The sequence below is a fragment of the Anomalospiza imberbis genome, chromosome 9 (genome assembly GCF_031753505.1).
Source record: "Anomalospiza imberbis isolate Cuckoo-Finch-1a 21T00152 chromosome 9, ASM3175350v1, whole genome shotgun sequence".
Taxonomy (NCBI): Eukaryota; Metazoa; Chordata; class Aves; order Passeriformes; family Viduidae; genus Anomalospiza; species Anomalospiza imberbis.
The window spans coordinates 14,860,673-14,886,151 of record NC_089689.1 but is presented as its reverse complement, the minus strand read 5'-3'; the positions used below and the strand labels follow the sequence as shown (position 1 = coordinate 14,886,151).

The 25,479-nt window shown below is 37.7% G+C and overlaps 1 protein-coding gene and 1 long non-coding RNA gene across 5 annotated transcripts in view; one reads left to right on the top strand and one right to left on the bottom strand.

The window, feature by feature from the left end:
• RPAP2 (RNA polymerase II associated protein 2) overlaps positions 1-16,967 on the top strand; it is a 35,915-nt gene extending 18,948 nt beyond the window's left edge. Inside the window, exons 12-13 of one of the 4 annotated variants that reach the window (XM_068199838.1) lie at positions 16,163-16,312; positions 16,858-16,967. In XM_068199838.1, the coding sequence (XP_068055939.1) occupies positions 16,163-16,301 (139 nt within the window). In that variant the 3' untranslated portion in view covers positions 16,302-16,312; positions 16,858-16,967. Of the gene's footprint in view, positions 1-1,274; positions 1,350-1,731; positions 5,141-16,162; positions 16,313-16,857 lie in introns of those variants that run through there. The other 3 variants (XM_068199840.1, XM_068199841.1, XM_068199842.1) reach the window with 3 other exon arrangements.
• The window catches only part of LOC137479399 (uncharacterized), a 33,717-nt gene continuing 15,129 nt past the window's right edge, over positions 6,892-25,479 (bottom strand). The window contains exons 2-3 of the long non-coding RNA XR_011002211.1: positions 13,742-13,825; positions 6,892-11,765 (exon numbers count right to left, since the gene is read on the bottom strand). This is a non-coding gene — a long non-coding RNA (uncharacterized lncRNA). The remainder of the gene's footprint in view (positions 11,766-13,741; positions 13,826-25,479) is intronic.

The following is a 25,479-nucleotide window of genomic DNA, read 5'->3' as shown; positions in this document are numbered from 1 at the left end:
TAGAGACATTCACAGGTCAGGAAGTACTGTGGGCCAGCCTCATGGCATGCCCAGCACTGCACTTACTTTCCTTGATATTACTTCAGTCTGACATATTGTTCTGGCTCTGCTGTCCCAAGGAAGATGGTACCAGCAGGCATTAGAGCAGGCTTCAGCGAGCCTTACATCTGTGTCACCCAGCCAGATACCGCTCAAATGATTCATTAAATCAGAACACAGAAAGTAACTTTACTTGAATGCCTTGGCATAAATTTTTTATCAACTATAAGAACAAATCTTTTGTCATTTTTACTATATATTCTTATGGTTGAATTGGTAATTTGTGAAACAGATCTTATGAATTTTTCAAGTAGCTTCTGTACAGCTAAGGAAATGGTGTCTCTTTTTGATCAGAAGTTAAAATATGTCACTGTCTCTGCATATGATGAGCTGTAAATTTTTACATAAGTAATGATTGTTTTACAGCTGCTTCAAAATGTTATACAAGTAGTAGGCAGTCCTGGTGGCAGTCAGTATAAGCAGAGAAGCAAGTCTCTTTTTACCTTTGCTTACTAAAGGTCCATCCCTGAAGAAATTAATTATATTTGATCATTAAAAATACTAGATTTTATTTGTAATATCACTGAAATCATAAATAAAACCGCTGCTGATGTCTGCTTATTGTAAGGTTCTTGCAAGCTCATAATCTTGATATTTTTAACAACTTCTCTCAGCTGCCTCTTAGGGAGAGAGTGTGGAAGAATGTAGGTGGGATAGAATGAGTGTTAAGATTCCTCTAATAAGTGGATGCATGTTACATTTTTTCCAGAAATATTAAAGTAGAACATTTAATTATTTGGAAAAGCTTGAGTATTCAGTCCTGCCAGGACTGTGCAGGGAAAGGCTACTGAGGATATGGACAACCCCTCACAGGTCCTCACTCAGACCCCTTCTCACCTCCTGCAGTCTGCCAAGGAACCTGTCATGTATTGCTAATAATTCTCATGGGAAGAATTACACCCTATTTAAGTCTTCTCCCTTAGTTGTACTCAGACATTATGCACATTGTAGCACATCTACTGTTATTTAGATCATAGAGTTGTGTGGGGCCTGAGTCAGAGGGAGTCTTTAGTAGCTTCAGCCACATTTTCACATTTATTTACAGGTCTTGACCTGGTTTCAGACATAGGTATGACATATCAATCACATTTCTGTTGATTCCACGACCATTTTACTGCTAACACTAAAAGCTGCATAAGCAGCACCCTGGTAGAGGGTATGCTTGCTCTTTCCAGGTGGGTGCCACACCATACTACAGGTATCCCAGGGTGCAGGGATTGCAAGAAGGCAGAGTGAGCATGGGTTTCAAGGTATACCTCAATAAAATCTAAGATTTCAAGTATTTTCTGTTTTGTATGAAAGGGGGCAAGGTTGTTTTGTTTCAAGTAGCAACTATTGGACTTTGCTTGCACCCTATTTTGTGCATTAATGTTGTGGCTCACCACTTCCTTCTCAAACATATATAGCTAGTGTGTGCTGAGGACTTGGTGTACTTAACTTCACAGTGCACTGTCAGAGTGCCCCAACCATTTTGTGGTAAGGTACTGGACAGAATAACTGTTAGCATTATGGCTATACTGAATTCTAGTGTATTATGGTAAGATTGTGCTCTCCTCTGAGTGTGCATATTAACTCTTTGCAGGATACACCATGATGGATATCATTAATGCCTAATTTTGGTGCTTAAATTAGACCCTAGGTGCACTTCATAATCTGCAGGTCCTTGAAAAGCTGCTGAAAGTACTTATGTGCCCTTGGGTCTACTGACTATGAAAGAAACATGGGCTTCTCATTCACTGAAATAAAGTGCCTGGAACTGGACAGTGTGACATGTCACAAAGTATAAAATGTTGGCAATTTGAATAGTGGAGTCTTTCATGTTCCTAGTGAACAGTTGTTTATATTCAATCAAATTATTGTATAAAATATGAACACAGCCAGTCTCTGCCTTTATTGAAAATCTAGCCTGAGGCACTCCTATGAATATAGCACATTCAGCAATGCTGAATCGACCTTGTTAGAGTATACCTTGACAGCCAGAGCTTTATGTTCAAACAGTGGTATTCATGCCTGTCGTGGAGTGTATTATCTGTATTATTAATTATATATTAAATTATCTGTACATCAAATTTCTTACTTATTTGTATTTGTAGTAATTTTGGCATTGGTTGATTTTGGTTTCTTCCTGTTAGATTGTTTAGTATGTTAAATAGAATTTTTTTGTTCTAGTAATAGCTGCTTTATAATGTATTGTAAACTAGAATGGAGAAGTTGCATCTTTTTCTGCCAAATAAATTTGCAAGACACCAAATGAAGCAGATAAATAGATATAAATACAGTAGTTCAAGAAAGAATGGAGAAAGCAGTGGGAGGATTGGTTGCTATACAAGCATGGGCACTTTCTGTTTTTAGTGTATACCCCTGGCACAGACTAATGGAAAGCTTTCAAGATATTTTCAGGAAATGTCTGCTTTCATCTTACTTATCTGAGCTGGCTGGTTCCAGTGAACTGTGGTCAGCTTCATCTGCAAAGCCTATGCAAGAGGTTCCCCTGCTAAAAGCTTTGAAGCATTTCAAAATGTTCTGGGATTAGTTTATAAGCATTTGGCTGCAGTATTTAAACAAACTGAAAATGACCATGATCACTAAACAAAAGCCATCATTATATGTGTGCAGCCACTTTAGATAAATGTGTCATGTGGAGATGTACTCTAGAGGTTTACTCTCTTGGAGATAACAGTTCAGGAACTGGAGAATCTTGGGTTCAAGTATGTGTTTTTACTCCTCTGCACACAAGAGCACTTCTATGCTCAGCACTGACATTTCTAAATCATTTTAAGAGGAATTTAGATGTTTCTGATATCACTACTGTGTTCTTATCTAAAAGTGTGTGAATGTTTGAAATGTATGAATCTAATGTACAAATACATATAGGATATGAATCAGACTTGCAGAGTGACTCTTTTTCCTACAGAAACCACATACAAGTCAGCTGGATGGTATTTTATTTAGCATGTCTGATGATGGAAGTTGGGTTCCAGGTTTCAGCTGAGAAAAATCATTCATCATTAACCTAGAAATATAATTGTTTTCCATTTTGAAACAGAGCTGAATTTGCAGGACCAAGAATTCAAAGAGTCTTTTTATAAAAGCATTTCAATGTGGTTATAGTGTCATGTTTATCTGTAGAGTTATACTATTGTGTGAAATACAGAAAAGGCAACTTTGTCTTAATGCATTAAAAAATAGCTTCTTCCCTTTTTCTCTTAATTTTAGGCTGTCATTTGGTAGGTGTGAATTCAAATAGATTTTCTGTTAAGCAGTTTTTAAATCTTTTGAGCTTGATTACTTATCAGGAATTTCTAAGCAAACTTGAAGCTGCTTATTTAGCATATTATGGACATGATCAGTATAGTCTTACTTCTTTCTGGCATGTTCCAGTATTATTTCGAAATCATACACAGAACCATGAGGGATTTCAGTGTTGGTAATTGGGATATTAGTCAGTGCCAACTTTAAAATTAATTCAATATCTTCCTCTTTCATAAGGGAGAAAATAGAAGAAACCTTAACAGTTTCCAAGAAGGTGTTTATCCTGGAACAAAAAAACCCCCACTGTTGCTGCAGTGATGTTCTGCAGGAAGTGACACCGTGAATTTCACTGCAGCCCGTACAGCTGCAGTCTTTTCCATGCTGGTATTCTCATGGGTAGCCTTCTAAATGGGGCATTTGGATGTGCTGTGTAACTTTCATGTATGCCCAGCACAAACTCTCTGAGTCCAGGATAATTAGTTCCTCTTTACAGTGCTGGAGCTTGGCTTCATCAGCAGGAGTGGAGCCTTAGCACACAGTGTCCTGGACTCCTGCTGCATGGAGTTAGGAGGGTTGGCTCAGAAAGCTGTCAGCTCTGCACCTCCCAGCTCTGCTGCCCAGTGCAAGGGAAGAGCAGGAGCATGGCTGTCTGCCAAGTGTCTTGGAAATCCCTCCAAGAGATAGAAATCTGCATGTTCCCAGCAGCTGTATGTGTGGGCATTCAGACTCACGTCATGCACAACCAGCAGAGCTGGTGTGCAGAGTGCATCACCAGCTCTAAACTGTCCTTCGTGGTGGTGTTCTGACAAGTCTTTTTGTTAGAATCTAGAAATACTTTTATGTCAAACATCATTTTGGGTGATCTGCTTCAGTTTGTTGGCAACCTTATAGCCCAAATATACTTGTGAATTAAGACTATGATAGTAGGAAAAGTACTTTCTTCCGACACTTCATTTTAGCCTTTTGTGTGAATGAGTTGTTGCAACTTGTGTTTCAAGCTCTGACACAGCGTGCCAGATTTCAGAAGGCTCCTTCAGCATGTTGACTCACTGGGGAGCTGACTTGGTCAGTGGAGTTCATGTCCCATTGAACTTTATGCCACAATTATGATCAAGCAGATGGAAAAATTGCCCAGAGAGAGAACTGTTTTAAATTTATGTTTCTTTAAAAGGTATACTTTTAGAAGATTTCTTTTGTAATATCACATTTTTCCTCCTTCCGTAATCAGTGTTTTGCTTATTGTTAAGACATGTCATAAGTAGTACAGTGGCATAGAATAGTTGCATAGAAAAGGTTGTACAGTAATATAGACAGCTCTGAACTAATGCTGCAAGTAAGACATTAGTAATTCACTTTTTCAGCTGTCCTAAACTTAGTTTTAAACTAAATGTATTTTAACTTCATCCACAGAGCAAACTGAAATGTTCATGTTACAACTGAATCCTGCAGCTATAGCCCTATGAAAATATACTTGCTTCCTCATTAATAATTAATCTTAATACATTCAATGCAAACATTGTTTTATCATGAAACACTACCCTTCTGTTAAAAGAAAAACATGACTGGTACACACTTGCGTCTTATATATTCAGAATTTAAGTTTTCTCTTAGTTAACTTTGTAAAGAACAGTCAACATTAGTGGGGATATAAGCAGTGGTTTTGACTAACAGTAAACTTCACTGTAAGACAAAAATCCATGTTAATTTGGCTTATTTCTGAAACAAACAAACAAAAAAAATGTAGAGATGCACATCACTGGAAAGGTTAGTATAGCTTGCTGTCATGTGACCCCCCCAGGTATTTTGTACCAGCAGAGTTTTTAGCATGGATTCTGGATTAATGTGTTTGGTTCCATGCACGTAGTCATAATGGTACCTCTAGTAGGCTGAATGGTATGTCCTGTTCTTCTTTAGCACTGAAATAAATTGTGCCCAAAATAGAAGTACTGTATTCATTAACTCTTCTGGCACCACTATAACAGAAAAGCTTTGTTAAAAAATCCCCGTGAAAAAGCAGTATTGTTTGAAGATCTCATCATTCCTCTCTTATGGTGCTTGATGCAGATTTTGGAAATCCTTACAACACTAAACAGTAAGGGTGTCTAGAAAGGCAGTATTTCATTCCAGAGATTCTAATTTCCTTTTTCATATTGCTGTTGAAAATGTCAGTCTTGACATGATAGACAAATTTTTTCTGTGAAGTGTATCATGGTTTTTAAGGAAGAAGAATCCTAAAGGTGATTAAAAACCATGAAAGCCCTAAAAATGCTGCTTTATGATTGTATTATGTCTTAGAAAATAAACTTATTTGAATGATTGAGCTTTTATAATTTGCTTGGATTAACAGTGCTTCACAGACCTGCCTATGGACCCAACTGTCTATGTCAGTTGAGGGAAATAAATGCATTTTATTTTTCATATCAATAATGTTATATTGGAGAATATTAGTGGTGCTACGGTATTCCACAGTGATGAGGAATAAACTGAAAATTACTCAGATGCACGAAAATTTGGAGGGGAGAGAAGAAGATTAACTTAGAGAGGAGCCTAATTATTTTTATGTGATAACTGATAGTGGACAGTACACTGATGGAGACTTGGTTTTGTGTCCTGATACTGCAGGAATCAAATGCAAAGGCAGTTTGTACTTCTCATTACTTCTCACATTACTTCTTGAGATACAAAAACATTCTGACACCCAGTGGCACTCATCCAGTCTGACAGTTAAGTTCTGAAGTGAGATGTTAACAGTACAAAAATGTACAGTATTTTCTGAAATGTTTTCCTTTCATATTTATGAAAACAGAAAAGGTTCTTTTGGGAAGGCGGGAAGGAAGGAAATGCATATCAGCCAAAGATGATGTATAAAGTGTTTCTCTAGAGAGTGGGCTATGATAAAGCTCTCAGAATTTACAGATAATCCAAGCCAGTGCATTTAGCATCAGGGCAGGTGGCTCTTTTTACACGTGTATAATTAAAATAAATACTGGGGATAAGAAGACTGCAGCCAGTTAGTTAACCAGAATGTTGTGTAAGTAAACATAATCATATCCTCATAAAATTTTGCCTGGCACAATAAAAAGAATCTAGAACAATCATGTCTGCAGCAGTACATGGTCTCTTCCCATTCCTCCCCCAGGAAAGTGTGCTTTAATTGGCTGGTAGCAAACATAACCAAGCAGCAAGTGGAAGCTTATTGCAGAAACTGCAAAGTGTGTATGTGTAATTGCATACTATAGGTGCAAAACCAGCATCAGTGCAAAAAGTGCAGATGCTTGCTTGTTTAGAGGCTTGTTTCATTTTAGAGCATGTTTCATTTTGATGTATACCACACTTACATCCTGTGTTCCACAGAAATGCACATTTTGCTCTCTCTTCCACCCTCTGTCCATCTGAACATCTTAAGAAGACACCGAATAGATCTAATTAATTCATTATAAAATTCAGTATTTCTGAGATGAGGTACTAGGGGTTTTAAAAAGTTAATGACTAGTTGAGATTTATCTGGCTCTTCATATTTGTTCCAAACCTCATCACATATTCTGCTGGTTTTAAGCATGTGTTTAGTTCAGTGTACTTTCACAAATCAGTGTTAATAGTGCCCTTCTGCTGTAGAGCTGGTAAGCTTGAGATTAAGGGTAGAAAAGTGATTTACTGGAGATCATCAAGCCAGTAGTAGATTAGAAAATAAAACAACCAGGAAAAGGGTTTGGGGTTTTTTGTTTTGGTTTGTTTGTTTTTTAAACCTACTGTGTGCTGTTATTTCTGGGAAAAGATGCTTAAGAACCCTTAACTTTCAGGGATTTCTAAGAACCTTATTTTGATAGGTCCAGAACCACACTGGAATTTATTTTCAGAACTGGTAAAGGCAAGTATAAAGTGTTGAGGTTATGTTTAATTTCTGAATAAAAAAAATTGGACACAGTGTAAGCAAGGCTGTTCCTAGCATGTCTCTTTACTCAGCTGCATTATTACAGGTGTATACAGATCTGTATACTGGACTGTAATCAAGTTACAATGTTAAAAAGTTGTGAAACTAAACTATGATCAATTTTATGATCATCATTTCCCTAGTAACTGAGCACAGGTGAGAACATTTTATAAAGTCAAGTATTGGCATTATTTACCTAAGCATATTGCATTGTAGCTGTTCTAACTTACTGCGAGTCAGTATATTTTATTCTGTCTTTTTTGTATTTTTTTCCCACTTACATATCACTAAGGTAATGAATTGATAGGAATATCCATATGTGGAATAATGAAGTGCAAAAATGGAGATAGATATATATAGAGAGAGGTAAAACAATGTTTAATTGATACATAAAATGTATCAGATTTTAATATAAAGGCATATTTTAGATATGAAATTGTTCTACTATATGTGCACAATAATTCACACAAAGGTGTGTATTTTACAAAGTACTTAAGAGGTTCAGGTTCTCAAAAGCTTACATTTTAGCATTCTTTAATCTGAGACTTATACCTGTGCTTAATTTCATGTATCTAGGTAATCCAGATACTTCGGTGGCATAGATTCCAGTATTTGAGGTGTCACAGGAACACCTTGTGGAACATAAAAAGGAAAAGAAGACTGAAAAGGATGAGAAGATCAATTTTAAAATAAATGTACTCGATCTAAAATTTTGACTAAGTTAAAGAAGAGAGGGAAATGAGAATAATTTATCAAACTGAGAAGTACCTTTGAGCTGTCAGCTGGTTAGCAGGAAGCAGGCTTCAAATAAATGGAGCTCTTTAAACAAAGCCTGTCCTTGAAATGTGTACATAAGAAACTTAGATTTGTTAGGGAGAAACAGCTGATAGTGATTTCTTCTGGGTTCATATTGGGAACTTTTTTTTTGCCTTAGTATTATGCTGGTAAGTAAGCTAAATTAAAAGTTTGTGGAACAAATCCCTGTATGAATGCTGGGGCTTTAAATGGCGCACAGTACTGCAGACGTTCTAATGCTTTGTGTCTGTGAGCCAACGTTGGAGTCACCTTTGGAATACAGTTACATGGGCGTGTACCATGACCCACTGGTTTTTGAGAAAATCATCCTGCAGTCATACCTGTTGTTCAAAACAGTGAAACAAAGTCTGATCCACTACACTTTGAAGAAGAGAGCGCTGGATATTTATGAGCTGTTATTGATTTGTCTGAGCTGTTATTTATGAGATGTTATTGAGAAGGTTTTGGTGCTTCCTTAGTCTTCTTGCCTGGCTTAAGGTTGTTCTAATCCACTCTTAATGAAATCTGGAAGTGCTGTTTTGCATATAATTGCCAAAGTAATTGTTTTTTGCTAGACCTATATGATATATGTGTTGATGGCATTCTTGGTAGTCATTTAAAAATGACAAAGTCTTTGAAAATAGAGTTCTTAAATATCACTATAACAAGAGGCAAAAAAAAAACATTCCGTATTATTACTGTGGCTTTAAAAGGAATCATGAGTCCTGGAATTTTTGTCATTCCCATTGTTATTAGCAAAATTTTTCCAGAGTATTTTCTCATTAGACAGTATTAGACAAGTATTGAGTTTTTTCCTTTTCTGTGTCTTTTTGTATCAGTGCACCATTAATTACTATTAAATTTTTTCATTGCAGGATCTTTGTAGTTATACAGCTGTTTGTTATAAAGCTAGCAGCTGATGGAATGATTCTTAACTTTCAAGGGAGAGGAAGAAAGTGGCAAAAACAATGCATCCTGATATTCATATCAATTGTTTGTTAGGTTCACATGTTTCATATGTTTGTTTGTTAGGTTAAAAAAAAAAAAACAAAGATCCAGAACATTTGCATTTTCTTAAATCCATTTTAAATTAACAATTTCTGTACCTGATAAGGTAGCTCTAAGTCTATGGCCTCGACTCTTCTCTCCTGCATAGTTTAGTTAAAACATTTAAATGCCTTCCAAAAATTTCCTTATGCAGCTTAATGAAACAACAGAAGTTGAACTCTCATATGAAGGGAAAGACAAGAAATGACTGCTGATATGGAATGTTAGCATGAACCTGCAAAGTATTTTGCAAATGTCCACTGGGCTTCCAAAGCCCTTGTGAGGAGAGCATGGTGTGCCATGAGGGAGCTGTGCTGCACAGCCTGTGCCCCAAAGGCCTGCCCACTGTCCTAGGAAGGGCTGGGGTCTGGGCTGCTGCTCCTTCAGCTGCACCCCAGCCTGTTCTCTCGATTGCCAGTTGCCTGTTTGGATAACTCAGTGAGGGGAGAGGGTGGGGGTAAGAAGGAAAGAGAGAAAAGCAGATCCATTGTCTTTTTTTTCAGTTGATAGCAAGCACTTCCATCAAATGCTTAGGTAACCCCTGGTGCTGTAGAAAGGCTTTCCTTTTACTGTTAGTCGTAGCCATCCAGTCATATCTGGCTACGCCACACATGAAACGTTGGCCCCATTAAAAGGGAGTGGAAGTTGACTTGTGTCTGGACAACAACTACATGAAAAGTGTGTGCTGAAGGTGAATTTCACATGAAGAAAAAATAAATTTGCCTAACTATATACATAAACATAGAACATATTTATTGAAGAGACTTGTAGAAGCTGCATAGGAAAAAATAAAGGTAGTGGAAACAGTTAAAGTCAACTTTTGGATGAACCTTAATTTTTTGCTGTATACTTGGATTATATAGGAATTTCAGCCGTTGATTTTGAATCACTGTTGGTAGCACTGATTTAAATATAGTGGACAAAAATTTTAAAGCATGAATAATTTAGTTTCTGTTGCCATCAGAGGATTAAAGTGCCTGTGCTGGATTCTGTGGACAAGTCAGTATACAATAATGAAGGGAAGTTAAATAATAAATAAAACATAAGTTGCACTTCAGTTACAAAATTCTTGTCTTTATGATGAGAATAGGATCTTCAGTCTATATTTAAAATTAGACCAGAAGTAGCTTTTTTATCTCAGTAAGAAAATTGCCTGTTTATTTCTGCCAGTTATTGCTGTTCAATGCTGTGGGCTTTAGAGTGTTTTATCTTTCATTAAGAAAGTATAATACAGAAATATACTGGGGGAGATTACAGAAAACAGCCCCTGAATGCCAGTGTCCTCTTTGACTAGCAGGATATGGTAACAAAAGGCCCCAAACTTTAATTGCAGAGTTGCAAGTGACACTGATTGTAATTACTTCTTTCCAGTACTAGTACAGTTTCATTTAAAAGACTCAATTCCTAAGATATATTTAAATACTTCTGCATCTTGTTTGTAAGTTAGATGCTTCTAGTTCAAGATTGTCTGTCAAATATTAATGTGTTCTAATGGAAATTGTTCACTCTGGAGACAGCTTTTGGCTTTTAATGGTTTGGGGTTTTTTAATGTTGAGTTTTTTAAATCATGCTCAAACTAAAGTTAAAAGAAACAAGTAGGGTTTGGGGTTTTTTTTCACTGAAACTGCCAACATAACAGCTAAATTACATAAGATGAGGCTGTCATATTTTCTAATTTCTGAGCATATGTTTAAATGTAGTAATTAAGTGTAGCCACTTAATTACACCAAAGGTTTTGGGGGGTTTTTTGGTTTTTTGATGTTTTTTTGTTTTGTTTTGGTTTGGTTTTTTTTAATTCCCTGGTGTTGCATCTTTATCTTACAGCTAGACTCATGTTGTGCTTCAGATCAGCTTTCTGTCCAATACTAACTTTGGCCTGATGATGCACCAGGCTTTGGGATTTAAGGTACTTTACTAACAAACTTGCAGTTCCTAGACAAGTGTACTGTATCCAGTGAGATACTGGAAGTGAGAGATTCCACCTCAAATTAAGCAAGCAGCCAATATATTGTGAAGAACATGCAAAATTACAGTGATGGTTTCAACTTACTCTGCCCAAATGTCTGAGTGCCTTTGGGTAGGGATTCGTGAAACGGATAAACGCAGCAAGCACTGGAGTTTACCCCATCAGCTGAAGCACTGTTATAAGTGATTGACACATGGCAGCACTACAGCTGCATGTACAGGCAGATGGTCTGTGGGCTGCAATGCACATCAATTCACTGAGTTTTATTGCTGATGTTTAACACTTGCTGGATTGAGTCAGTCTAGCCAATTGTCTTAAACAAAACAATTGCTTTTGTTTATTTAATTGTGTTGGAGACTTCCTTAAATGGAACATAACTAAAATGGAATCTAAAAGTGTATTCTATAAAACTGCTATATTAAAAGAAAGGCATTTCTGATTAGTAACATTTTTATTGCATTGCTAAGCCCATCAAATCTGTAACTTAAGAGTAGTGCAAATATATTTGGAGTGTTTAAAAAAAACCCCACAAAACCAAAACACCCCAGCGCTTCTGTGGTGATGCGGTAGAACCCATTAGAATGGCATGGTTATCTGCATGGTTATAGCTGGAGCAAGAGTCTATTGGCCAGAGATTTGTTGGCACCCTTGTAGCACACATGCAGTAGTCTGTGTCTGTGGTTTTGTTGAGGAAAGGGGGAAAATGCTGCCTGTAGTGCTGCCAGCTCTTGCATAATTTCTGTGTTCTGAAACAAGTGTTAAGGAAACTATTGTGATCATTCATTAGTTCAACTCCATCATTCTGACAGAAAACTATTTATCAATGATCCTGGTTATGATGATCTTAAAAAATAAGTCTTAAGTGACTAAAACAAAAGGTAGAAAGAAACAGAAAATAAAAAAACCCAAACCCTTATGTTGTTGTGGTTGTGTTAAGAGTCTTATTCATAGTGCTTAAATACCTATAAATGGCAGAAACATAACTTATTTTCCAAAGCTTACTCTGGAAAGAGAGGTGGTGTTTGCCTGTTCCATCATTCTCTTTTATACTTCTGTTCTTATTCAAATTCCAAGCATGTCAAACAACGTAAGGGACTGAATTGTGTTTGGATCTATGGCTTCTGCTACAACCAGTGGCTTTTGCTTTTTCAAGCTTCTAACATTGGAAAAAAAATTAGGAAGACTGGCAATGCTTATGTTTTTCTAGGAGGAGCTTATTATTAGTCTTCTGAGAATTAGCATATGGCTTTTCTTCATGAGGTATACAAGTGCTTTCCATGATATTGGAGCAATTTATGTGCACTCAAATTCTCAACAATTTATGTATAATTTTAAGTGACCAATTTTGAGGAGTGGAAAGGAACCTGACTCTTATGTGGTTGTGATTTTCCCCTGATTTCAGGTGTCTGTTTCAGACAGCTGTAACTGACTGGTAACACTGTGGTGGCTTTGAAAATTTTTAACGTTTTCAAAGGGAACCACAGAATTCATCTTAAACAGAAAGTCCAGAAAGCTTTCCCTGAGATCCAGTGGCTGGGGCTAAGATGGCACTGGACAATTGGTTTGGGTTTTTAGAAAGAATATTCATACCCCTGGACAGGAAATGCCAATTAATGCTTTTAATTACATAAAAGTTTTATCTTTTCTGAATTTATTCAGCTATCTTCGTTAAGGTACGCATAGATCTAAGAACAAGTTGTGCACTCTACCAATTAATGAAACTAATTCCTAAAATAATTGAGGTTTAACTCCTGAACATACTTGCCAAATGTTTTTGTAAGGCAGATGATTTATAGAAAGCTTGGGTTTTGAGCTGAAGCACTGAAACTATGTAAACACTTTGTGGTAGCCAGATGTCCTTTAATAGCTTGATAATAATTGATTATTCTTCACATGAATTTCACCTTAGTGGGGTTTTTTTCTTGAACGTATAACATATGTGGAATAGCCAGCAAATACAAATTTTATCAATCAGATAGAGTTTGACATTTTTAACACTTTTTAAACGTTACAAATGCCTGTTTACCATATGGTGTAAGTGGGTGTGCAGGAAACTACACTCTCATCAAGTCTGATATACTACTTTTCCATGATATGAGCATGAACATTTCCTTTTAGTAGCTCTTGCTGAAGGCAAGCCTTTGAGGAATGGGTATGTACTTTTGGACTGTAACATTTACATTGTGTACTTCTGTAGGTGGCTATTTTAAAATCAGTTAATCCTTTAGCTGTTCGTATGTTTATTTGACTTTATTCTTAAAAGTTTGTTCCAGATTAATGCTGCAACTTGTGAGAGAGGTAATAGAAAAGCAAAATTTGTATTTTCTTTCCAGTGGTCCACTAGCCAGTTCTTATTATTGTGGTCCCAAGTATCCTGTTTATATTCTCCATCTGTAGAAGATGCTGCAGACTTTCAAGGGAATTCTACAATCTCTGAACTGAAATCCTGTATATCATTAAATTGAATTAGTCATCATAGTTTCTTGAGAGATAAGATCATTGTAATCTTCTGTGACTTGAAGATACTGATTCCAAATGCTGTTCTGGCTTGTTTGCATACAATTAAGGTTTAATTCAGCTAAGCAGTCCCTCAGTACTCTTGTGCAGTACCTCACATACACATTGGACCAGTGTTACTTAGAGCATGTAACTTACCACTCCACGCAAAGCAGCAACTTCTGCTTGCTCCTTTCGCAGAAAAAAGCTTCTGCTTCTGCTGCAGCAGCCACCTGAAACTAGAAAAGTACTCAATGATAACTGCTTTTCAAATGACAAGTTGAAGCATCATTTAAAGGTCAAAAGGACACAGTTTTCCAAGAGAAAAGTGTTTGTACATAGATTCATAAATATTTAACAGGTGGCCGCATCAAGATGTAACTTTTAACTAATTGCTACAAACTTGCACGTGCCTCTCTAAAATGACTTGTTGATTTAGTCTCTTGTTTATCAAATAATCAGGAGCTTAATTAGTTTTAAAACAAAGTTCAGGTAAGAAAAAAAAAATATCCATGTCTAAAACTTTTTTTAACTTCCTTTTCTCAATATGTAATGCCTGCTAACTTCTCTGAAAATAGCAATACCTTTTTCTTTCTTTCTTGGTGTAAGCTATAGTAGCTACTCTTAAACAGGGTCTGACATTTACGACATGCTTGTAATTCATGAAACTGTGTACTATCACCAACTGCAGTTCCAAAAAAAAAAAGCATGTGAGCTTCATGGTAATAAACATTTTGGTTTTAGAGTAATCCTTAAAACTGCACAAGCTTTCTGCTGTTTTTGAAAAATAATGTCTGTGTTAATATCCTCTTAAGCCCATAGCAGGACTAAGAAAATTCAAGTAAAAATGCATGTAAATCTACATCATGGCCAGGAGAATGGTTTACAGTGCTACAGCTACCTCGCACCAGCGCTCAGGAAGTCATGACTGTTTCTACCACCAGTCTGTTTTCATATACAACCTGCATAATTCTGAGAAGGGTGAATTGAAGACAAGTAGAAATGCATCTCCTGGTCTTCCTCCCGCCATCTCCAGCTTAACACTCTGCAGTGGTTCCTCTGATCCTCTATCAGCACTTCCTGTGTTCCCCACTGATAAAGCCTCACCATGCAAGTGCAGCCTCCTGCCTGCCTGCCCTGGCCAGGGCGGCTCTGATTTACCAGCCCAGGGAGAAAGCCCAGGACTCCCACCAGGAAAGAAAATACTCGGTCCTGGCTGGCATGAAGTGCATTACAAAACCCTCTGGCCTCAGGCCAAAATCACAAACTTGAAAACTTCTCTTCACTCTGAATACTTCTCTTTTTTATATATAGCAGAGTTTATGCATAAGTAATTTCTTTCCACACCTTGCCCTTACTTTAAGCATCTCTGAAAGTCCTTCTCACCAAGTGTCAGTGTTTGAGAGCTGAACTATTTAGCTATATGTACATACTGAAATGGAATCCAGAAAGAAAATTTTTTTCATTAATTTTTATGTAAATTTAATTTTTATTAAGGGATACTTATTTGCTATGTCTTGTAAGGTCCTTTCTTTGTGTTTTATCACTCTTTTTGCTTAATTTAAAAGAATCTTCTCTCATATGCAGCTTTTTTCAAGTGGAGATGGTCTTAATACCAGTGACTGCAGGGAGATTCATCTCAATTGTTACTCACTAGAAGACTTCCTGAGCTAGGAAATTTTTAGGAAGCTGCAGACTACCTTGAATTTCTTATTAAAAGTACATCATTGCACAAATGTATTCTAAAATAACTCTTTCGTGTATGGTGTCAATGGCACTGTTTATCTACAGTATTTGAGACAAAGTAGCTGTTGCTGGGATAGGAGTTCTTGTTAAGGGATCTTGTCAGTAATCTTTGGTGTTGAAGTTTCTTAACATTCAGCATAAGCTTTAATACTTGATTTTGTTACTTAGTTTTTTTTAAATATTTGGGCTTAGGAAGTAGATTCAGCTATTACTACCTTTGCAATATTTTGCAATAGAATTAGGAGAAAAAAGAAGGACTTTAGGATAAAAATATATTCAGATGAATTAAAGGGCAAATGGGAACAAACAGCTCAGTATTTCAGCTCATCTGCATACAGATACTATATATGTAGGTGATCTGCATAGTGGTAGCTCCTTCCAAACTGAGGAATTTTATATCGCTCATATTTTAGTCATATGAAGAAGTTTGTAACTTTCACTGTGTGACTGTTTAGGAGCTTTTTGGTAAAGAAATAAATAATGACTGGGATCCTTCCTTTTATATGTCTAATTGTACATTCTGCACTTTGTTTATTCTGATATCTGTCTACATTATATAACATCTATGTAGAATTGATTAGAGGCATACAAACTACTCTCATTTTTTTCTAATTAGATTTTTTTTATTTACTACATACTAATAAAATCATATTTTGTACAGCTCATATTTTATATCATACATACAGTCTATTATATAGTGTAATTAATCAAATGTGACATTATAAACTGCTTTTCTTCAATACAGTTGTTTGAACTCACAAGCTTTGTTTTCTAATATCTGCCACTCAAAAGTTGCTTTACTGTATGAAATATGTTTGGGTTTTTTCCAGATTGTCACAAACAAGTCCACTTTTCAAGAATACTCAGACAAGCCCAATGTACACACAGTTCCTGACCACATTACTGGAAGAACTGCATTTCAGAAATGAAGATCTGGAAAGTTTAACAAGAATATTTAGAATGGACTGACAGCTTGAATGGTCAGTCAACTTTAAACTATTTTGTGTGTCTTAAAACCAAGCTGGTTAACCACGGGTTTAATTTTCAGCATTTTGTAAGTATGTACAGTAACTACAGATTGTATCAGCTGGAGCAGAAAATGTGTGAAGCAATTTTAAGGTAAAAAAATATATATGGTATGGAAATTAGTGTCATCATTTTATCACTTACAGTAAATGCCAGCTGCTTACTTATCACACTTATCTTTTGATAATGTATGGTTGGTTTACTGGAATTTTGAGGAATTTTTACTACCACAGTTTATTAAAAAAATTGTGTGGCTACAATGGCTAAGACTAATTAGGGGGTTTTTTTAATTATTATAATGAAATTGTTGTGTACCATTTTTGTGATATAAACTTGACTTAAGGGCCATGTATTTTTTGCATAATGTTGAGATTACATTTTTCATTCCAGGTAGGCCAAAAAATTTAAGAGCAAATACCTTATGTTGATCATACTGAACTGATTCAGTGAATATAGCATTATAGTATCATTACTGATCTCACTCCTTTGTTCCCCACAGAATAACATGATCATCTTAGCATCTCCTGAAATAGTTGCACAGAGAATAAAAGAACACCTTCAGTTGTTTGAGCTTTCTAAAACGAAAAATGAAATTTAGTATGAATTGTAGTACTTGAATTTCTACTTTTTCATTTCCTTCCTATGGGTAAGAATTTTGCAGTCTTGTGAAGAAGCTGACTAACCGCAGTTGTTCAAGGTATGAAGACAAGTTAAAATATGGATCATCTGAGAAGCGTTTAAAAGCAGTAGGAAGGAATTTGGATTGATTTGTTTTTTCTGGATTTGGAAACTTTCAGTCAATGTTTGTCTACGGGGATCAGGGAAAGACGGGGGGGAAAGCATGTGAGCCTCCAATGGTAGGAGCAGTGCTGCTGACATTTTTCCAGTTGCCCTCATGCATGGAGCAGGAATCTTTAAGAATGATGACAACAGTACACAAATATGTCTGATTCATAGCCTGTTTGTCTTGCTACTTCTAAGAAAAGGGGTGGTCTTTGAACCTGTGTAAAAGTTATTTTTAAACAGACTCGAGGTGTTAGTAATTTGGACTTTTAAAATACATTTTAATAACTAAATTTTTTTTTGCTTTCAGTAGTCATTTCATTTCAAAGAGTTGTGTTATTTAGGCTGTGTTTGGAATAGCTTCTGTCACTAATGGATTATAAATTGCACTTTAAAACTAGTCCACTAGTAATTCATAATGATTCCATAATATATTTTATTTATAATTCTCAGTTTTGATAGACTTGAGAAGAAAGTTGTAACTGACAGTGCTTAGTCTGCAGCAAATGCCAGCACTAGTTAAGGCTGAGGCAAGCCTTACCAGGGCTGCTGCATATTCACTCCATTTAAAAAACTAATGTTTATTCCTTTAGTTTGCTTCTGTAATTGGACCCCAGAAAGGAATTTAACTAGTTCACTGCTGTGTAGTTCCTTCATGATAATCAGAATAAGCATTTAGATTACGCCTGACACACAGAAGCTCATGCAACTTTGCCATGGAAGCTTCACTGAACAGTAGACTTTATTTAGGCGATGCTTGACTTTTCCAAACTTACACTGAAATGGGAAGTTACGTTCAGTGTAAGTTGTAAAAGCAACAATTTAGAATTAGGAGAACCTTTAATGCAGAGTTACAGCTATGCATTTTTCTGAGTATGCAGTAGGGGGGAAAATGCCCATTATAATCAGAGTGTGTCTGACACAAAATTTATAAGAATTACTGGATAGGCATTACATTGGTTTTGTACCATGATGGAAAAAGCTTACTTGATACATATGGAGAGAAGGGTCAAGACCTCACCAAAAGATAAACTTCTGCAGAAGACTGAGTAATAGGTATGATACTCTGAGCAGAACTTAAACCTTGAATTTATATCTATTCACTTCTGATTTTGGAAGTTGACTGAATTTGTATTTTTAGCTAGTAGATTCTGAGCAAGCCATTATCCTGTTCCATTCATGTTTACCTTGGGGCACAAAGATTACCTCACAACAGTTCTGTCATATAGAGTACACCTAGAAGGCACTGCAAACACAGTCGTACCAGGAATGTGACTGTGTTTCATCAGGTTTGATGGCTCTCATTTGGAAAGTTTTTACACTTCCTGTCAGTTTAGTGGTGTGATATTTTTTTTTGTACTTATTTTTAGGCTTGGGGTTCACCACCTACTGTGTAGGAAATGTATGATCATGTAGTAAGAATGAATAGGTCGCAGGCTCAAAGACCATTTTATCAGGGTTCACTATAACTGCTTTTACTGTCTGCCTCAGCAGCTCAAAAAAGTAAGCTTTCGGGATTTTTGCATCTCTTCTTTCTCTCCTGTGTAGTAAGCTCCCTCATTCTTTTCCTTTCCCTACAAGAACAAAATAACATTTCTCCATCCATGAGGCCAGAAGAAGATTCTGTAGTATGCTGGGAACACCCTGAAGAGATACTCTTCACTTCCTTGTGATGATTTAATCTCCGTTAGACATGAGTAACACACATGTAAATAAATGCAGAAAGTATACATATCTACCCAATACTTTTGAATTAGAGAGAGGCTATAGATTCATCCCAAAAGGATCTTTCAATACTGCTAGCCTTAACTGGTGTATAAAAATCACAACTCAAATACCAAAAATTCAATTCATTTATGTAGTTTTCTTATGAGCATGCTTTGTAACAGCCTAACTGCTTAAAAATGGTCAAATCTAGATACCATTTTTTATCCTAAAGCAAATTTCTGTCACAAGTATCTGTCCTTCAGAAGATGTCACTCAGCTGGTTTTTGGTGTTGTTCTTCCCCTTCTCAATTTGCTTATGTTGGCAGACAGATTGTTTCCTTGTGGCCTTGTTTCTGTGCTTACTGTTTTTCCTTCTGTGTAAATTAAACAGATGAGAGCAACTGACATTTGGGTCTGTGGTGGTTTCAGCTTTATCTCAGATACACTAAATTGTAGTGACTGACTTCTGAGCTGCAGACGTGGAGAGACATCATGGATCTGGGGTTTAGGGTAAATGGGACAGAAGCCTCTATTTCTGAACAGCTCTGTCAAAGGGGTATAAACTTGGTAAAGTCATTAGCACCTTAGATGATAAGGATCATAAAGTCTCAGAAGTCCACTGCCATAACCATGTAAAGGATTCAGCACTGTCTGGCCATGCACCAGTAGCAGGGCAATTAGAGTTTGATGTGTTTCTTTTAATAGCAGGGGGGCGGGAAGGAAACCAAACTTATATGGTGATTATTTTTTCCTGACATATATAATTGATTATTAAAGAATAAAAAACCAGCTTAGTTTAAAGTTTGAAGCAAAGCTTGATTCATGCTGTTGCAGCTGTTCCGCCTCAAAGGAGGAATGTGTGACACATACCTACCTGCATGTCACAGAATGGATTTCTTACCAAGTTTTCCATAGCTGTAATGAAATAATCTCAGGAAGAGAACAAGCACATACACAGAGTCACATTTTCTCAATATTATTCAAAGCAGTCTTTATGCTGGCCAAAGAGGCTGATGGAAAGACTTTGGTGTCTGTTTTCACACCAAAGTTCAGTTCGCAGTCTGGTAAATACTCTCAGTGTAAGCACTGCACTCTTTAATACTGAATTTCCTAGCACAGAGCCCTTCACTGCTGCCATTTGATTGTTTTTGCCCATTGACCATGCTTACTGATTTTTCTTGGATTTTGGAGAGAAAAAGAGGAGTCAGAGTGATTCATTTATGTTCACCATTTCAGGAAAGTAGGAAAGTCATAATGTAACCCATACACTTTCAGTTTTTTGAAGAGATTACCCTGAATCTATGTAAAGTTTGCAAATCAAGCTAGATATGATAATGCAAAATCCTACATTAAAACAAGCATAAGAGAGCCTGATTTGTTTAATTTAAAACTATCAAAACAAAAAAGTTCCTCAGCATAACTGACAGGGCTGTGCTGCTGTCTAAACCCAGGGCTGGAAATTTAGATCCACCCTGTCTTTCAAAGGGAGATGTGGGGAGCAACAAGGTGCTGGTACATGCATGGTATGTGTCCTGGCCTCACAGGCTGTGTCCACACAACACATGCAAGAGTCACCTGTATTTTCACTCTTCAGTCTCAGTGAGTAGCTTAAAAGTAAGACATCTGCTGAGGTTTTAGGGGGAAAATAACGGTTTTGTGAATCTTGATGTTCTGTGTCCTACCCTTCTCCCCCTAGTTTGAGAGAACCTGGACTCTACAAAGTGCAAGAGGGGATGAGCAGCTCAGCTGGACACGTCTCTTTTAACTGCCAACAAAAAAGGACTAGCACATCAGAGAGAAGAAAAAGGAAGAGAGAAGGGGAAAGCAGTACTCATACCTTCTAAATTTAGGCATCCAAACTTAGGTACCTGCTTGTCTTCATTTGCTTCAGAGGGAACTGATGCTCTTAAACTTAGGGTCTCCAGATCTTACCTTAGTGCATTTATGAAAAGGATGGTGGTAATGCCTTGGCTCCTATTCCCTCATGGGGGAAAGAAAGCAGAAAAGTCAGCAGAAGAGGAACGCTGACACAGTAGACTGGCTCTCCCTGGAGTAATTTGTAGTAAGAGTGTGGCACAAAACTGAATGGGGACCTGCCCCTGCACAGTGGGGAGTTTCTAAGCAATCTGATCCTATTATTCATTTATTTTGATGGCTACTACTTCACACAATTTTTTCTTAACTTACAAGAGTTAACACCAAAAGAATTCAAGTGAGTGGCAGTCTTTAGGGGAAAAATAATGCCTCTATGTTGAAATTAGGCCACACTCTAGTTGAAGAGTTTGCCTCTAAGTTTTCCATACTTACTGTTTATTTCTGCAATTGCATGTGAACACACAGTACTGTGGGTGGGGTTTAGCTTGATCTCACTGGGACAGCAGGTAATGCTGAACTGTCATTTCCAGTGAGCATTAAATATTGAAAACATAGACTCAGCCTCTCCTTTTGGCAAGTCTTAAGTTTCCATTAGAAGCAGATGGTATACAAGGCAGGGCTAGGCACCTAACTATAAAGACCTCTTGTTTCTCAACTGTGTATCTCTACCACCTGACAGCCAGTCCTCCTCTGATTAGAGTCAAGGGAAGTGGGTGTGTCTTCCACTAGCAAAGGCAGAAAGTAATATTGGTGGAGACTTTTCCTCTTGTGAGTTTTCTTTTTGTGACTCTTCATCTTAGAAGCACGTCTCTGCACAGAGTGGATAGTACTTTGGGAGATGGGCTGCCTGAAAGATGCTGTAGAACGTGAGCTGTGGCATTTGTGGTGCTACACAGGATTTGGTGAGGTGGGGGGGATATGTGTGGGAAACACGTATCTTCAAGTGGCTCTCATTTAGCACTCTGGTTTCAAAAAGCAAGGGAAAGCAGATGAGCCTCTGAGCAATATATGGACGTGTGTGATGAAGTCATTCCCCCTTAGTTGCTTGTAGCTGTAGAGTACAGAGTGCAAGCTGGAGTTCTGAAGAAAATAGATAAACTTTGCTGTGAGAATTGAATGTGTAGACTAAACTCCTAGACTTGGTAAGGCTAATCAATCAGAACAGTGCAGTAAGTGTGGCCTCTGTACGCTGCAGCTGTCCCCTGTTTGTTGGCTTACTGTGCTCTCTTGCAGTTCCCTCAAGACAAGAGCTCCAAGAGCCCCTCTCCAACAGGCTAGAGCACAACCACAGGTTCTCAGGCAGTTGCCTCTTGCCACTCAGCAAAGTCTCTGCTTGGAAGTCAGTCCCCAGGACACTCTAGTAGGCGGTACTTTAAAGGCAAGCTCTTCAGTATATTTTTGTACTCTCTGATTACCTGTGGGAGCTGCATGCAAGGATCAGAGCACAAAGCCACTGGGGCTACTGGCTGGTACATCCTGCATCATTAAATCAATGCCACTTCTGGCACTTTTTGCCTTCTTAAATTTCATGGTATATGTAGCTGAATTGAACACTTAGTGGGACAGCAGCAGCTTCCTGGGGAGTCCTACAGTTAGGTTAGAATTAGTCATCACTACAGAGAACTTGAAGGACTTTGGATACAGCTTTAATAAGCTGCAAACATTAGATCAGGATTTACATCATAAATCTTGCCTTTTTGTTTTACTCAAACAGGAGTGTCTACAAATCAGGTTAATATAATTTAACAGTTACAGCAGTTAAGTAACAAAAAGGACCATAATTAGTAGTATTATCTAAGAAGCCACAGCAACCCTGCTTACAGCTGTCAGCTAAGATCTGACTCATCTAAGGTATTTTATAGCAACCATATGTTAGGCATGTCTATCTCACCTATTATGCAGAAAAATGATAACGTTTCCTAATCAGGATTTGCCACTAAGCAGGATTTTCCATAACACCTCAGTACTTCAAGTGCTAGAGTCAGGAGAAAACCTTTTGCAGACACTTCTGATTTGTTAATTTAATAAACAGAATAAATGGTTGCAAATCTGTGGCTAGTACTGATTTAGCAAGGCTGGCTGTAGTTCAAAGTGTAGGTACATTACTTCAGCAGTTGAAATGGTAAATATCACTTTAGCACAGAATTAATGAAGATAACTACTAACTTTTGCACTTCTTGTTCAAAAGTTTCAGATTGAAGACATGGTCTCAAAGCATGTGATCCATTAAAAATACTTTGCTGAGATGGTGCAAGCAAAGTTGTATTGGTGTAATATCTTTACCTGCATAGCCAAAAAAGACAGGGTGAATTCATACCAGTATAGGAGAGAAAGATTAAAAGATATGTTTTAAAATACTGTAGTCCTTTGATAAAAGTGTGGATGGTTAAGCTAGAACAATAATTACACTTTAACAAAGGCAGACACTGTTGAAAACCCCAATAACTGTTGATTTTTGAACAAGGTTTAGATCCAGTTCACTGTTACCAGAAATCTGCATAAGCTTACACCCCTCTGCAGTTTGACTTGACTCCTTGTGCATACATCCATCAAACTTAATTATTCCCAAGCAGTCTTGAGAATACAGGGGATAAAGCTGCAATCCCAACATTTCCTTCTGCTCTCAAAAGGGCAGTAGTTTTACTGCTTAAAAGCTTTTTTGAGTACTGAAGAGTACATTTTTTTTCTGAACTATGGGCTCTCAGTACATTTTTTTTAAAAATAGATACTTTTGCTGTTTAAGATCCTCGGCTTATTATAAAATTTCACAACTAGAAATGTAGTTGAAGTGTTTGTTCCATATTAAGATAATTAAGAGCATTTGAAAACTTGGAAAATAAGTGATTTTACAGATACCACATTAGCCCTCTACAGCTCTGGGTCACATATATGTCATGTCTGCTAAGTATTCATTTCTAAGATCCTCCCAAGCTCTGCTTTTTTATCCTCTGAACATCTGATGCTTCTTGTTATTCTTCTATAACCACAGATGTGCCCTCTTCAAAAAACTCACAATCTCACAATGCTAAACTGACAAGCTGAGTGTCAAACCACACACCCCAAGCAGCCCTGAAGAAAAACAGAATCACGCTTGAAGCAAAACAGAATAAATCACACAAATTGTTTCCAAAGAATGAATCTGAAACATTGCAAACTGTGCACAGGCATTGTTTCCTAAGAATGCAAATGCCATTTTTATGGTCACTTACTCTATATGCATAGACTGTTCTCCGAAAGAAGATATTAATTTGAACAACTTTTTATTTCCTTGCTAAGTTTTCTCTCTCTCTGAGCTGAACTGGAGCCTTGCTGTGGGAGCGAGCTGGGTCTCCTTTCTGCCGAAAAGCAGCATGGGTGTGCCGGCTGAGGGCGAGCGAGGCCGCTGCACTGGGAACTGTGGTTTGTGCAGCTCGGAGCCGCTCAGCAGCGCGGCCCCGAGAGGCTGCCTGGGGCACACCGAGAGCTGCCTCTGGCTGAGAGCCGGGCCCGCAGCCGCCGCGGGCCTGCGGGGCAGAAGCGCTCTGGGCACTTCTGAGCCATTTGTCCAGCTCTCCGTGGCCAGGCTGTAGCAGGACCCCTCAGCTCCTTCAGCTCTAGTGCCTCTGCAAGCCATCCCTTCTCCCACAGCCAGGGCCCATGTGGGGCGAGACCAAGTCCACAATGCTGTAGTGCTAAGGCATCAAATACGTATAATTTGACTTGGCAGTAATGCCATAACTTATCTAAAAGGTTTTATGATATTGTCCTGTAAAGAATGAAGGGATCATTTTCACACTTAGGCACTCAAGACCTGCTAGCTGTTTTCTTAAACTGTTAAGCACACTTCACACTTTACAGCATGTTATCTCCTTCTCCCTAGAGTTCAAAATTTATCACGGCATTAAAAAAATATAATTTAAAAGTGTAGCTACAAACATTTACCTACCTGCCTTGAAGGCTCTGTCAGTGTCTAACTGTAAGTAGTGCTGTTGTGTAGACTTCAGTGAAAGAAACTCTCTTTTTTCTAATCTGGTGATTCGAAGGTGAAACACTGACCTCCAGTTCTGGTACTTAATTGCTGATCTGTGTAGGAGTAATGCTGGATTCTGGGTTACATAATTTATATTTTAAGGGTTTGAGTCAAATGTTAGATTTCTTTTTTTCCTAGTTCATCTCTATCTGATAACCTTGAATACAAGACAGATGATGCCTGAAGCAAAGCTGATAAAGTCACCAGTGCTAAGCACGAGGGAGGGGGGAATGGAAGCACAACAGCATAGATACATATCTTCACATCCTTATTTCCTTTACAAATGGAGGAAGGAAGTTCCCTGCAGGTTAGCCAAAGAGTATCCGCTCTTACTGTCTAAGTACAATCTCTGAGAGCCACAGGTTCTTAAAAATACTGAATTCAGAATTTCACAGATAATACTCCATAAATAATACTCTGTACGTTTTGCTTCTGAAAAACTTCTACTAAAAATTCACAACTGGGTATAAAGCCAGAGTTACAGATGCTCACCCCACCCTGTTTCATATCTCTACTCTGCTTCTGTCCCCTCTTCTTCCAAATCCTTCCTATTCTTCCTATCCCAGCGCATGGCCATTCCTTCCCACCATACCACTTCACTAATTCCAACAGTTAGCACTCATCCTCCTGCCTGTTCCCCATGTGTTGCTGTAAAGATCCCACCCAACAGTCATCTTCCCCAGCAGGAGACCCCTGGGCTTCCCACCCGTCCCTCTGGCTCCCTGCACCCCAGGAAGGGATGGCTCT